The sequence below is a fragment of the Lactuca serriola genome, chromosome 3 (assembly GCF_051521515.1).
Source record: "Lactuca serriola cultivar US96UC23 chromosome 3, Lser_US96UC23_V15, whole genome shotgun sequence".
Lineage (NCBI taxonomy): Eukaryota > Viridiplantae > Streptophyta > Magnoliopsida > Asterales > Asteraceae > Lactuca > Lactuca serriola.
This window is the reverse complement of record NC_136410.1, coordinates 161,980,064-161,995,231: the sequence shown is the minus strand read 5'-3', so window position 1 is coordinate 161,995,231 and position 15,168 is coordinate 161,980,064. Positions and strand designations below refer to the sequence as shown.

General features: G+C 37.4%; 1 protein-coding gene across 1 annotated transcript; it reads right to left on the bottom strand.

The window, feature by feature from the left end:
* Positions 1–7,926: 7,926 nt before the first annotated feature.
* On the bottom strand, positions 7,927–9,709 carry LOC145093315 (UDP-glycosyltransferase 83A1-like). The gene is made up of 2 exons (XM_079031417.1): positions 9,097–9,709; positions 7,927–9,005 (listed from the first exon to the last, which is right to left on the bottom strand). Exons 1-2 carry the CDS (start codon positions 9,575–9,577, stop codon positions 8,089–8,091), a joined length of 1,398 nt encoding a protein of 465 aa, XP_078887543.1. The 5' UTR covers positions 9,578–9,709; the 3' UTR covers positions 7,927–8,088.
* Between the last annotated feature and the right edge of the window lie 5,459 nt (positions 9,710–15,168).

Sequence of the window (15,168 nt, the reverse complement as noted above, 5' to 3'; positions counted from 1 at the left end):
CTGAAAACAGGCGTTGATGGACCCTTCAATAATTTTCTTACCTTTTGTGGCATATATATGAACCCTGCAATTCGGGTATAGTTTGGAGATCACTATAGGCCATATGATTTTCCATGCCCCGCTGTGATTGACGTGTCATATACCCAATGAAAGTATATAAATAATCGGTATCAAGTCAGCCAAATCTAGAAGCATCCGACAGCGACTTCCCATAAGATCTAAAATATTGGTGAAAAAAGATTACACCATCAATTAAGATAAGCAACATCTGGACATCAGGCAATCGGTAGTCATAGCCATAGCCATATTTTTCTTGTTGACACACATCTAAGCAAAAAAAACAAGAAAAAGAAAGAACTAAGGTGATTTGATCAATGTGACCTATGTCTAATGGCAGTAACCTTAAATCTTTTTTATTTCTCTAACTTTTTCAAAAGAGATACACTAAAAAACATAGTTACTAATACCTATAACCAATAACCCTAACAAGAAAATTCATATACAAGAAAATTCATAGTAACAAAACATGTTTCTTCACTTATCCCTTCGAAATCGACATTTCAATACTGGTCAAGTAATTTATTTGGATCAACAAAATCCGAGGCACACTCTAACTAACAATCTCCACCTTGACTTGAGTTCGCTTCAACCAACAAAGATTCCTATTAGTCATCTCCTTCATGCCGGTATGCCCTGAAGGGACTTACTTCATATGAACATTCACCAAGTCAAAGCAATGCTTGAACTTCTTTGATGGCACCGCCTTTGCTAATATAGCTATTAGGTTCTCTGTAGTAAGGGGGTGTTTGGGGTATCTTTTGAGAGAGCAAAATGACTTTTGGGAAAAAGTTCCAAAAAGCCAGGTTTTCCTGACTTTTCCAAAAAGTTAGTTTTCCTTCTATAAAAAATCCAAAAGGAGCTTTTACCAAACATCTTTTCTCTGTTATCTTTTCCCAAAAGTCCTTTTGCCCTCTCAAAAGATACCCCAAACACCCCCTAACTATCCTTCAATAGATAACTTTTCTTCTTCAAGAACATTACAAATGAAATTTATCCCGACATCAATATGCTTATTGTTCTTAAGATAGACTAGGTTACTTGTCATGCTTAAATAACTTAGATTTTCACAATAAAAAGTTGGCATCTCAACCTTCAATCTAAGATTATGAACAAGACAATGCAGACATATACTGAAATACCTCTCACATAATAGACCGGATTACTTGTGTTTCATCAACTGATATCAGAGTTAAGACGGTTTATTGCTCTTTAATTATATATATTATCATTGTCACCAACATTGATTTCCTATATTTCCGAAAAATCAAGAAAGAATTCTCTATATACATGACCTTCGCTTAAATTCTCCTTCAAAATCATCAATTACAATTATGAACTTACAACGTATATATGTCGTAAATGTCTCAAATAGTTTCGCATGTTCTACTAGGAAACCATGATCTTGAAGAAGTTGAGGCCCAATCCTCCTCTTGTAGTGGTGGTCACTTTTACGGTTATAGACAAAATCAAATCATGGTATAATTAATAAAGGATGGTGGATAATTAAGGAGATTTGTTCAAATGCAGAGTGAGTAGTATGTTGTACACTTTGAACAAGATACTCAATGATGATTTTATTTTAGAAGATAAATAAATTGTAATTGATTAAGGTTGCTGAAGAAATGAAAAAAAAAATTATGTTTATTGTTTTTAAAGAAAAACTTAGCTAAAAGATAAATAAAATAAAAAATGATAGAAATTAACAGAGACTGAACTGAAAACCTTGAAGATCAGTAGTTTATTATTTGTTGGAACATACAACAACTCAATCTTTCCTTTTCTAAACAGTGTATATAACGAAGTTGTGTCTGATCTATATATGCTTTGTTTAGGTGATGAACAAGATTCTGAGTGATTTGAATTGCACTATTTTTGTCACAACTGAATTGAGTTATTTTGAACATCGACTCATAATACAAAAGCTGATTTTGTATTCATGGTACTTAAGCACAACATCTACCAGCTGCAACATACTCAGATTCAACTATCAAACATGTAATTGAGGTTTAGTTCATGCAAGACCAGCTGATGAGTTCCACCTAGAAGTTGACATCCTCAAGATGTGCTTTTTTTTGTCTAATGTACACCCTATATATTCATTAAAAGGATACTTCTTAGACTTTCAATGATGTACTTACTCTGGTTGATGAATATACCTCAGTAGACTATTTTATCTGAAGTTCACTAAAGAAATTCATCTCTCCTATCATGCTCATCTCAAATTTATTTTCCATAACAACTCTAAATTCTTCACACAACTTTTTATTAGTAGAGCCAAAAAATAATGTCCTCAACATATACTTTAGGCATTGATAAGATCATAAGTTGTTTTCGTAAAGAATAAAGTGTTTTTATTTTCTCCTCTTTTCTAACCTTTTAAATAAGATAAGTTGGAAATGTATCATACCATATTTTAGGGGAATGCTAAAGTTTATAGACAACCTTATCGAGTCTATATATAGAATGATTTAGTACGTCTTCAAGTTCAAACCCTGGAGACTACTTGAGAAATTCTTCTTCTTGTAAATCTCGATAAAGTAAGGAAGTCTTAACATCCATTTGATACACATCGAACTGTTTAAATAAAGTATAAGCTAGAAATAATCTGATAGCTTCAAGGCTTGTCACTAGCGCGAAAGTTTCATCGTAATCCAATCCTTCAAGCTAAATAATTCCTTGACCTATCAACCGAGATAGAACGGAAGCAATGACATGGTTATAGTGAAGATCAGTTGCACTATCATCTTGATCATTTATGATATCATTTTCAGTTCCATCTGAAGCTGCAGGGACTAGATAGGCTTGAGTAGTTGAAGAAGTGTCATCAAAGGCTGATATGGAGACAAAAACGTGTTCTTGTGGATCTTAACCATGAGGTGCGTGTATTTGACTCAACAAAAATGTTCTTATAAAGTAATAGTTCATTAAACTTCACATGGATAGATTATTCAGCAATTTACCTTTTGAACTTGTAAACTTTGAATGATATGGAGATTGAGCAGTATCCCATGAAGATTCCCTTGTCGAATTTGTAACATTCTTTTTATTTAATAATTAAATAGATAAAAAAATTGATGAACGCATAGTCGCCCTAAATCTATATTATTGAGTGGATTGTTGGTTTTGGGGAGCCGAATGTTATAAATTGAATTATTCGAGCGTTAAAGTGTAATTTCAAGACTTGTTTCGCGAAGGATTTTAGTAGCCAGGGGGTGTTTCATATTATTGGGACGTATTATGTAAGGATTTTAATAGGCTGGGGCTGATTGGTAACATTTTGGACTGGATTTGAAAGAGATTTCAGAAGGCAAGGTTAAAAGGGTAACTTATGGACTCATTTTAAAAGAAAAGAAGGAAGGAGGGACCATAATTGTTATTATGGCAATAAGCTAGAATTGGTGATCGGGTATATAACCCTAACCCTAGGGGTGTTTTCAAGCCGCCAATTTCACTCTTGCGATTTCCGGCGCCACACACCACCACCTCCGATGAAGTCGTTACCCACCGGCGTTGAGGCCAACAACCACCAAAAGCGTCATTTCCGTCTCACTATCGACGAAGAGGGGAGTCGCATTCCCGGCGTGCTGCTAAAAGTGTCGAGGTCCGCGAATACGATTGAGTTCGTTGTGACTGTTGATGTTCCTTCCTCCGCTCGGGACTCCATACGTCGCCATTATTCCACGTCGGAGACCAGGTTCTTTTCTATCGCTGAAGAGAGCCATCGGTGGTTAGTGCTGTTGTTGCTTGCAGTTCTGTCGTCCTCCGATCGTTGCGTGACACCAGGTGGGTGGTGGTGTCCATTTTTGGCATAAGGAGTCGAGTGTCGATGCTGCTATTGGTGTGTATGCCTTTTTATGTTGATGGAAGTGGAAGAGAACCACCATGGCCGCCAACCATGGTGGCTGCCGCCATCTTTTGTTGTTCTGCCATGTGGTGGTGGTTGTGTACGTGCTAGGGTGTTGGTGTTCGTGTGTTGCAATGATTTAGGGCTTCAGGTGTGCTTCTTGGCCGAAGATCCAAAGGAAGACCCCACCGTCACCACCGTGAGGTGGTGGCTGCGGCTCTCTACCGTCGACTGCCGCTTCAAGGTGGTTGTGTGTGTTAGATTAGTGTGTGTGTGTGTGTGTGTACTAACTGAGAATAGAATTGTAATTGTAATTAGCAAAAGAATAATGAAAAAGAACCAAACCACCACCGTCAGGTGGTGGCCACCGCCGTGAGCCGCCATTGACCACCACTACCCGAGGTGGTAGTGGGTGGTGCCCGACTAACGAAACCCTAATGGGCCTAATGAAGCCCTATTTGATCTAAGGACTTAGTTTTGGTCCTATTGGGCTATGATTGGGTTGGAAACCCTAATTAGGGTTTAGAAAACCCTAATTTTGGAATTACTGGTTTGGACTTATCGGGACTCGCATTTTGGACCATTGGAGTGAACTGATGACTCAAGCCCGATTTCATTGTATGTTTGGACTTAATGGATTAAGTCCTTAATGGGTTAAGTAGGAACACTTAACGGTTAAGTAGGAACACTTAACCCAAATCGTCATTTTATGTGAAAAACCCTAATTGGGTCAGGATAATACCCATTAGAAAGGCTTGAGCCCAATTTGGAAAATTGGGCCATAAGTAGGCCATGATTGGGCCTTGAGGATTATTAGCTATTAGGCCATCAGAATGCCAAATGTTTGGGCTAGAATAATATGTTAGGCCTTAAAATAAATCCATGTAGAGGTTTGGACCTAATTTGGAAAATTGGGCCATATGTTGGGCTTTGGCCCATTACTTGTCTAATGGGGCTTTGGTGTGTGAGTTAGACCTTGGGCTTAGAACCCAATTATTAATTGGGTGTCATTTTGATGTTGACAGTTCAGGAATCTGTCAACCAGCAATGGGAGTTTTAGCCACGGGACTTCAGCAGTGCCAGGTGAGTCTTCTCGCCATACCCATGGGTCTAAGGCACCAAGGTCGGCTCATTATGTGATTATGGTTTATGTGTTAGTCATTTATGTGATTTGATATGCTATGTGATTGTGTGTTATTACATGAAATACCATGTAGGGTAGCCCATGGCATTCCTAGGTAAAGACCATGTGGGGTAGCCCATGACATTGGATGTAAGACCATGTAGGGTAGCCCATGGCATTCCTAGGTAAAGACCATGTGGGGTAGCCCATGGCATTGGATGTAAGACCATGTGGGGTATCCTATGGCATTCCTAGGTAAAGACCATATGGGGTAGCCCATGGCACAATGGTGTACGACCCTGGGGGAGCCCACGACATCCTTACAGGTTTATGGTTGTGTTATGTGTAGATATTTATGTGATATATGATATGTTTATGTGATGTGTGTTATGCTAGTTGTCTTTGTGATACTTGCATGGAAGACCCCGGGGGGAGCCCATGGCAATTGGATATAAGACCATATGGGGTAGCCCATGACATTCCCAGGTTAAGACCATGTGGGGTAGCCCATGGCACAATGGTGTAAGACCCTGGAGGGAGCCCACGACATCCTTACAGGTTTTTGTATGCATGGCTTATGTGTTATATGTAGCTTCTATAGCTAGCAGGAAATGTGATACAGGTAGCTTTTATAGCTAACAGGATATGTGATATGTGGATTGTGTTTATGGTATGCTCTGGGAAACTCATTAAGCTTCGTGCTTACAGGTTTTGTTTATGGTTTCAAGTATCATCGTTTTGGAAAGGAAGGGCTCGAATTGATCGCAGCGTACACACCTACGATTTCCGCAATGAATGATTTTGGGATAAACTCTGATAAATGATTTACTTGGCTATGATTTGAAATGTTTGAATTAAATGGTATTAATGTTTTAGTTATATTAAAAAGAAATTTTTTTACCCTTGATTTTTGGGTCATTACAAGTTGGTATCAGAGCCTTGGTTTGAGGGATTCGGACATACTTTCGGGTGAGTCTGAACTCAAACTGAGGATCTGTAAAGTTTTTAAAAGGAAGATGTTTTTAAGTAAAAAAAATTCTAAGAGAAGAAAGGGTGTGGTGCATGCAATCAGCCGAGCTCAAGTAAGTTTCCCCAGAATATCCATATATGTTATCTGTTATGAATTGATTTATGAATCTGAGAATCGCATGCTAGTTAGGGCTAGGGAGATGCCTTTATATGTTGTATGAGCTGGTAGACTTGCATGCTAGTGGTGAGTAGTCAGCAATAGATTGGCCTGATATATGATGCTTGTAGCCTTGGGAATATTTGATGTCATGCTAGAATGAGAATGATTATTGGTATTGGTAACTGCCACGTGTATGCTTTTAAAATTGTACACGGTTAGGATCTTATAGCCTTAGAATAATAGATTTGACCTTATTTCATGTTCCTTGTTTGGTTGTGGTCCTAGGGTAGAGTCTATTATATGACAGTCTATTAGATCTTGTTATGTGTATAATTTGCATGCATAAGGCAGCCGACAGTGAGGATGGATGGATGTGGACAGTGCGAGTCGCGTCATGTGGGCGGAATGTTCTATGATAGTTCTTTGGATCGGAGTACTACTGCACGAATATTGCTTGCTTTGTGCTTTGTGGAACTCTTGAGTGATGAGAGTCAGCTACTAAGTGGATATGACGATATCCAAGAGGTGGATAGCTGGCATCATGGGGAGTTCCTCAGCAAATGATGGTAGGGTGAGGTTGGGAACCTAGGAAAACCTAGGATATGCTCCAGTGAGTTAGTTGGGGCGGTTTAGTGAGGTTGGGAACCTAGTAGGTGCTTCAGCAGATATTGTGTTGCAGTTTGGCAGATATTTGGTGCATCAGTGGGATAGGTAAAGGGTATATTTCTTGTAGTGATTGATCTAGTTCATGTGAACTAGAAACATTTGACCGGAATAGATATTACGTGGAAGACGAAGATGTGACGAGCAAAAGATACTTGCAATTATTTTTGGATTCCTCAATTCCAATGACGGACTCATCTTAAGGGTGAGGTAACTGTAACGTTATGGCAAAATTCAAAATTTAATAAATAATCTAACGAATAAGATAACTAATCAAATAAATACTCAGTTAATAAGAAATGTTATTTATAGTATTAATAATGAAGGTAAAATAAAATTGCCTTTTTGTTCAATATTTATCCATTTATCCTTTTGAAATGTACAAGATTCTTTCAGATTTTTCTAGATATTATACTTCAAATGATATTATTGTATATTTCTGAAGTTTTTATAATTTTGTAGTGTTTGATCAGGATGTTAAAAATTGATATTCGTAATTTTAAGCCTTATTTTTATGTATGGATGTTATGTTAAACTTTTATTTTTTTAGAAACCGCAATTTTAGTCGCAGCTAGCTAGGGACTAGCTAGCACAGCAAGAAGCAAAAGTTACAAGACATTACAATGAGCCAATCAACCCACTCCACTCCACAACTATAATTTTGTTTTTTCACAACAACGCCTATTTATAAGTCTGATGGCATCAAAACTAAGCTTGTTGCACCTACCTACCAGAGATCTCCCAATGCCAACAACTTCAGAATCAGAGAAAGGAAAACGACATTAGTGGCTTACGGAGAAAATTGTATTCATGTCATGTCTTAGGGATATTTCTACAGATTTCCCATAATATATTTATATTTTTACCCCAAATATCAGTCCAAAACATATATTTTTGGAGCGCAAAATATATATGTATTTTGTCCATAAAAGATGGACCGAATATAAAAGACATCAACCTTTGTAGAAATGAATGACAACCTAGACAAGAGGGAAAGGCCGTGGAGGATGCATATTAATTAAGCAGCATCGGTGATGGAGCGCAAAGCAAGAGAAGTAGCATTATCATTAACAAGCATGATAGTAAATTTAAGTTGTTTGCATAAAATAAGTTGAATCAATTTTCATAAACTCCCTTAAATGAGTAAATGGAAACAAAGCAAAGGAAAGGAAGCCTCCTTGCATAGATAATATAAATCAACCCATCTCTGATCTCCCCAAATATAATTATACTTTAGAACATCAAACATGAAATATAGATAACATATTGTCAAGTTGAATATTCTTGGGCATCTGTAGATTCCTCTTGTATCCACTCAATGAAATTGCTAAGATTTTTGTGTGAGCATCCTCCTTTTGTAATAGCGCTTGTAACCTTTTCTTTAGTATCCATGGCCTTCTCTCTGAATGTATTGTCTCCGAGCAACTTCTCTACCTTACTTTGTATCTCTCCTCGTGTGATAATACCTCCTTCATCTTTGTTAAACCCAAGTCCAGTTTTCCATATGTGACGAATGTAAGTTTCATTGTGAAACTGATCAGCAAAATATGGCCAACACAAGAAAGGGATTCCATTAGTAACACCCTCTAAAGTAGAATTCCAACCACAATGACTCACAAAACAAGCCACAGAAGGATGAGCTAAAACTTTCTGTTGAGGTGCCCAACTCACAATTCTTCCACGAGAGCCTACTCTTTCCACATACCCATCTGGGAAAGCAGCTGTAGTCTCCTTCGTCATGCCTGGTCGCACAACCCACAAGAATGGTCTGTTGCTAAGTTCAAGACCAAGTGCCAATTCTTCAAACTGCGTTTGGTTGAAAATGGTGAAGCTCCCAAATGCTATATAAATGACTGAACATGGTTTCTGTTGATCGAGCCATTCTAAACAGGTGGAGTCTTCTTGCCAAAAGTGGCCTGCTTGATCACCAAGTCGGTTGCTTGCGAGCAACGGGCCAATCTGCAACAGTTGTGGATAGAGGCTAAATGCTGCAAGCTCCAACTCCGTTGTTGAGTTGCATATATACCATTCCGTTAATCTAGCTGCTTCAACAGCTTCTCTTACAACTTGAAAAACAGCTTCTACAGTTGGCGAATCCTCAAAGCACGCCCAGGAGAGGTCAGCAGGTTTTATAGGTGGCATGGTTTCTGAGAGCTGAATCATCTGATCATGGTTTAGAGGCATGCCTGACATAAAAGATTCAATATAGATTGAACAACCTCATTAGAATCTTATGTAATAACGTATATATATAACCATGCATGTTTATTGTCTCACCATTGTTGTTAATGATTCCATTATCGATCAATTTCTGATAGCTCAGCACCGAGGCCAGTGTACAAACCGAGGCTGGCCAGAAGGCTGCTCTACTAATTCCCATCTTCGTTGCGACTCGTATTGCCCATCCCATGCAACCATCAGCAATAATACATGTGACTTTATTGTTCTTTTCTTCATTAATCGTGTCTATAAGCTCCTCCAGCTTGTGAGGCATGGTTCTTAATACGGATTTGCTCAACTTACAAAGGTCAGTTCTGTCTTCCCATGGTTCTAATCCATCGGGGATGGAAACCATCTGCATTAGACCCGAAAACCCATCTTTCTCTAACGAATTGCTTGTGACAAGCTTGTGAGTGACATCTGTGTTCACAAACGTAACTTTGATTCCTTGCTTGACTAAGCGTTGAGCAAGCTCCATTATAGGGATTACATGGCCTTGTGCGGGATATGGTATGACTAGAACATGAGGTTTTGCCATGATTTTCTAGTGAAGTGTTATTGTGAGTTTCTAGCAAGAGATTGGTGCTTTCTTACTTCCTAGTCAGCTCAATTTTATAGACAGAAATGACTGAGATTTCAAGGCTTTTTTGATTGCAGCTTTGTGCATTGTAATATATTTATTTTGTCAGGTTCTATGTGTACTACCTCTCACGTATCTTTTGGCCTTTACTTTAATGAATAGAGATTAGAAACTTCAGGACAGCAGGCAACAAGCAATGACAGCCATGTTTCTGATTCATTTCAGGCTTGACAGGATATGGTTCGCCTCCACATGTACAAAGTGTAATTAATACAACCACCAACCCCTAAAACATGCAATCAGACTATAAGTTTATTTTATCGGCTAAATTTTAAATAATAGTTACATATTGTGTTAAGGCATATCAAAAGATACTATGACCCAAAAACCTATGGGGGTCACCTCTTGATAGTATCTATAGGGTTTCAACCTTAGCCTATATAAACCAATTTGGGTAAAAAAACGTGTTATGTAGTTTATCATCGGTTACAAAGAGAAGTGGACAATCTTCTCTTTTTCCTTGTGGATATTATGTGTGTTGTTTATGTTAAAGTACATGCATAAAAAGTTAGGATGTAACGCTCGATAGAATCTTTAGAATGATGTTCCCTAGTTAAGGCTTCATAAGAACCAGATCTATCTCCATGTCCTGACTCCTGATGTCAAATGGCAGAACCGTTTGTTTCTTACCCTATTCACAGGACAATTTAGTCTTGCCGGCCACTCTGCATTTTTCTAGATTTGGTTAATTGTTAACCATTTTCCATCTTTTTTCTATTCTAGTGTAGGTAACAAGATGGTTGTTTGCTTGTTTTAATAAAATACGCAATCTTGTTTCATTCAATAACCAAAATATGCAAATATTATAATACACGTATATATAAGACATGTGTTATGATTGTAAAGCCAATTTAAAGATTTAAACTTAGCTCATCACCATTATATTATTCATACAATTTTATTCATTAAAACCATTACAAACAAAAAACAAAAAACAAAAAAAAAAAAAAAAAAACAAAAATAAATAGCGACATGTATCGCCGGTAAAAGTACAAGGGCGGCTTATCGTCGCTAATGACATGTCACTATTACTCACAAAATCGACATGCCAGTGGTAATAAGTTAGTCGTTAGTGATACACCCATCGCAACTAATAGTGTCGCCGCTAATACGCCTCCTAGCAATTTGAGGCACAAATATAGAAATTTGTGAGAGACACAACACGATACAAATATATTTTGAAAAATGAGATAAAGCTTAATTATTCCTCTGTGTGTGTTCATGTCGTGTCAAATTTCTTTATGACACAACAAAACGACACAAATACTTGAATTGCCGATACAATCACCGATCATACATTTATTTATTTTTTTTATTTTAGAAAAAAGCTCCTATCTGTACATAGTGGGTGAAGAGTATTATTTAACGCTTATATAATAGTAATAATAGCTAGACTATTAATTAGTCTCGGTAAAACGTTAAACTAAACTCTAGTGGTAATACTATTAGGTTTTGTCGAAGAAAATTGTTTTAAACTAAACGAAGTGTTGTCCGAGAACTGCGTCACCACCTATCAAGTGAGTGCATAGTTACTTTCATCTTACACATAGATACGAAGTATTTTATATAAATTACGTGTTATGTGTGCATATTATCTGAATACTTATTATTTATGCTGAATGAACGATTTTATACATGCTTCAAATGAATTAAACTTTATATGTATTTTATATCTACAAAATATGTTGGGTAAAACATGGGTAGATGAAATATGAGTCGGATGATGAGATGAGATGTGATATAGACCATGAGATAAGGGTGAAAGGTGAACAATGAGAGAAGCCTTTTACCCAAATGATGGACCCATCATCTAGCAGAGTATGGATGACAACCACGGACTATTCTAGACAGTCCAGTGGAACACTAGCAGGATCGCAACCTGTAGGTGTTGTGAACGATGTGTTCACCCGGTGTACTCTAACCCTTGGCGACTATGCAGACTTAGTGCCTAAACCTTGGCGATCATGCAGACTTGATGCCTAAACCCTGGTGACTATGCAGACTTAGTACCTAAACCCTGGCGACTATGCGGACTTAGTGCCTAAACCTTAGCGATAATGCAGACTTGATGCCTAAACCCTGGTGACTATGCAGACTTAGTACCTAAACCCTGGCGACTATGCGAACTTAATGTTTGTTGTATAAACCCTGGTGACTATGCAGACTTAGTGCCTAAACCCGGTGACGATGGACTTCGTGTCAATTCCTTAGGAATAAATGAACGAGGAATAGCTGATCTTTAGGGTAGATCCTTAAGAGTAAATAAGATAATCGGGATGGGTAATTGGGTTGATTAATTGTTTGAAGATTAAACGTAATAATTATATTAGTGTGGGTTGAAAACCCTATGTACTCACCAGGTTTCCCAACCTGACCCACTCAGATTATTTATATCACAGGTGTTGATATGAAGTCACATTACACTAAGAGATTAAGGATATATAAATCACTAGTGATAATGAATGTAAGTTTTGTTTATGCTTATGTTTATGTATTGACGATGACATCCCAAATGTTTTAAAATGAATAAAAATATTTTTCTTCATAAATGCTTTGATAACCTATTTATCATGTTTTACTGGGAACAAATTCCGGAACGTTTTTATTAAAAGAAGTACTCTGATTTTTATAAAGCATAAACAAAATCGGTCTTTTATGGCCGTGAAAATGGGGATGTCACAGTTGGTATCAGAGCATTATTTTAAGCAAATTAGGAATAAGGATTTATTTCTAGACTTAAACTTAGAATGATAAGCGATGATCGTGAGGAGTGTGTCTAATATATTTTAGGTAGTACACCTGAATAGACACAAGCAGTAGCTTATTTAGGGAAAATGCCTAACATGCTTTTATGTGCTTAATAATTTGTGATGCTTTATGCTATCGTTTGATCAGATCTACGGTCTGTTGCCGACTGGATCTAGAAATTTTATGTGTTCAGATTTCTAAACGTTTAATTACGATATTTGAACTGGCATATAATTTTTCGAGGTAATAAGGAGGAATGCACATCTAAACCTTCTTCTATCTTTATTCTCGCCTCGATACCCCAAACGACTGCTCTGGCGTGCAGAACATCATGGTGAAGACTCATAGTGAATTGAGTAAATGGAGGAAATGAGAAGGCTTACGATACTGAATAATACCTATCTGAAGATATCATAAGAGTGATATCTTGCCTTTAGAATGCGTCTAATAAATAACACGTCTAGTACAGAAGAAGTACACTTTCATTAGTAGAAAGAAAGATTTTTTGTTTAATCCATGAAATTATCCCATCGTCTGAAATTTCCATCACCAACCGAATTGAAGTAGAATTGATGATTGAAGATACACATGGAAGAAGTACTAGTAGAGTCTAAGGAAATTTCTATGATTGTTTGGACGCATTTGTATGTGTTAAAATTGTTTTTGTGATAATAACTTGGAGAAATGCGAGAGAATACCTGGGACGAGTATGAGTAGGTGTGAAAGGTAGTAGAGGCCTATACTACCGGAAGCATAGGACTCACGCTTGGATCAGGGAAAGTCACAAGGTTACCAATGCACTAGTAATTAATTATGTTTTGTTCATGCCTGTCGTTACCATCATTTCGGTAATGACTGAGAAGATGATTGTTAATCTGACCCTAGTGGGCATATCAAATCGATTCTAACTAAGATGATTATCTTACGTGGTTCGGATAATCAAGTTTGATGTAGCATCCAACTTAAGCCAGAAGATTAAAGTGAAAGATAATCAAAGCGATCAATAGAAGTATCGTGATCATTGTTAAAGAAGCTGGTAGCTAGAAATGCTACATGTTAAAATGTGATTATATCATATTAGAACACGAAGGAAAGTATATTCCATTCTGGAATTTAACTATAAAAGACCTAAGTCAGAACGTTGCATCATACGATGAGAGGTAATTAGAACGTGACCCATCGGTCTATTATGACAATCAAAGGAAGGAACATATCTTAAGTTGTTAAAAAGAAGAAAGAGTCTCTAATAAGGGCCGAGATTGTGACAGGAAGGTCATGATTGAAAGCCTGATATAAGATAGAGTGCGGGTGCAAGATCAAGCATCGCCTGCGGTAAAGAAGTCAAAGAGTCAGATACTCGTTCGAAGAAACAGAGGTTACAGTTATTACCTAGGATGAAAAGATAACGTACGGAATCATTATACAGTCCTGTTTCGTTGATGATTTCGGGACGTAATCATCCTAAGGGGGAGATAATTGTAACGCCCGTAGATCCGGGCTAATCAATCTAGAGGCAATAAGTGTCGAAAATGACTTTTCGACAAAAGATTATTTAGAATAAATAATCCTAACCAAGTTGTATAATATGTATCAAGGGTTCAATACATATAAAGAACGCCAAAATCCGAGTTATAACGAAGAAGATATGACCCATCGAAGTTTTATGGCAAAACCGATACGACACTGGGAATCGTAAAAAGTAAATTTACGATAAAATACTTTCTAGCCTTAGTGATCTAAACGATAGTCATAGTATATGTTAAACCAAGAGTGTGGATAAAAAGAACGTCCAAATTTGACTTCGTATGAGGAAGTTAAGAGTTTTCTAAGATTTAGAGAAACGGTAAACAACCTGGAAATTCGAATTTTAGATTGGTCAATCTTTAGCCAAAATAATCTAAACGAGAAATGAAGATATCGTTAATAGGAGCTAAACGATAAAAATACAGTCGAAAACGGAGCTCGTATGCGAAAGATATGGATGAAGCTTAGTCTCTACTCTTCAAACACGGCGAATTCGATGCAGATTTGTAAATCTGAGATAGATTAAGAATTGGCCGACGAGATCTAAATAAAAGTTATAGTACTCGTAAATACCAATGCATGGATATAAAGAACGTCGAGAATAGATCTCGTATGAGAAAGATATGGACGAAACTTAGTCTCTACTCTTCAAGTGCGGCGAATTCAATACAGTTTTGTAAATCTGAGCTACACTGAGAATTAGCCGACGGGGTCTAAATGAAAGTTGTATTACTTGTAAATACCAACGAGTGGATATAAAGAACACAGAAAACGGAGCTCGTACGCGGAAGATACGGACGAAGCTTAGAGACTACTCTACGATAAAACCCCTATAAATAAAGGCTGAATCCTTCATATTTCTCACACCTTTCACCCTCTCTTTCTCTCTCTAAGCCCCCTAAACCCATAAGCCTATGTAAACCCCTAGCACCTGAAGGAGGCCACGAGGCTCCCGGAGTCCCGAGAAAAAGGGTCTTTCGGTTCGGAAACGCTGCTCCAAGCGAAGCCTGGTTTTCGAGAAAACCCGTTGTAAGTGAGCTACGCCTACACTATTTTTAATATAGCTTTTAATTAATTATAGTAACGTTATTAGGAACTTATGGTAATTATTTGGGATATTATTATGGGTTATATAAGTGTCGTTATAATATCTTTTTAACCACTCACGGTACGGGGAATATGGTTTGGAGGGTTGCTTCGGTTGCTGGATTCAGAAG

Excerpts from the sequence above, each read along its gene's own strand:
- LOC145093315 (XM_079031417.1), bottom strand. The coding sequence starts at position 9,577 with ATGGCAAAACCTCATGTTCTAGTCATACCATATCCCGCACAAGGCCAT. Across the intron at positions 9,006-9,096 it reads TGGAATCATTAACAACAATG|GCATGCCTCTAAACCATGAT; the intron begins GTGAGACAATAA and ends CTTTTATGTCAG.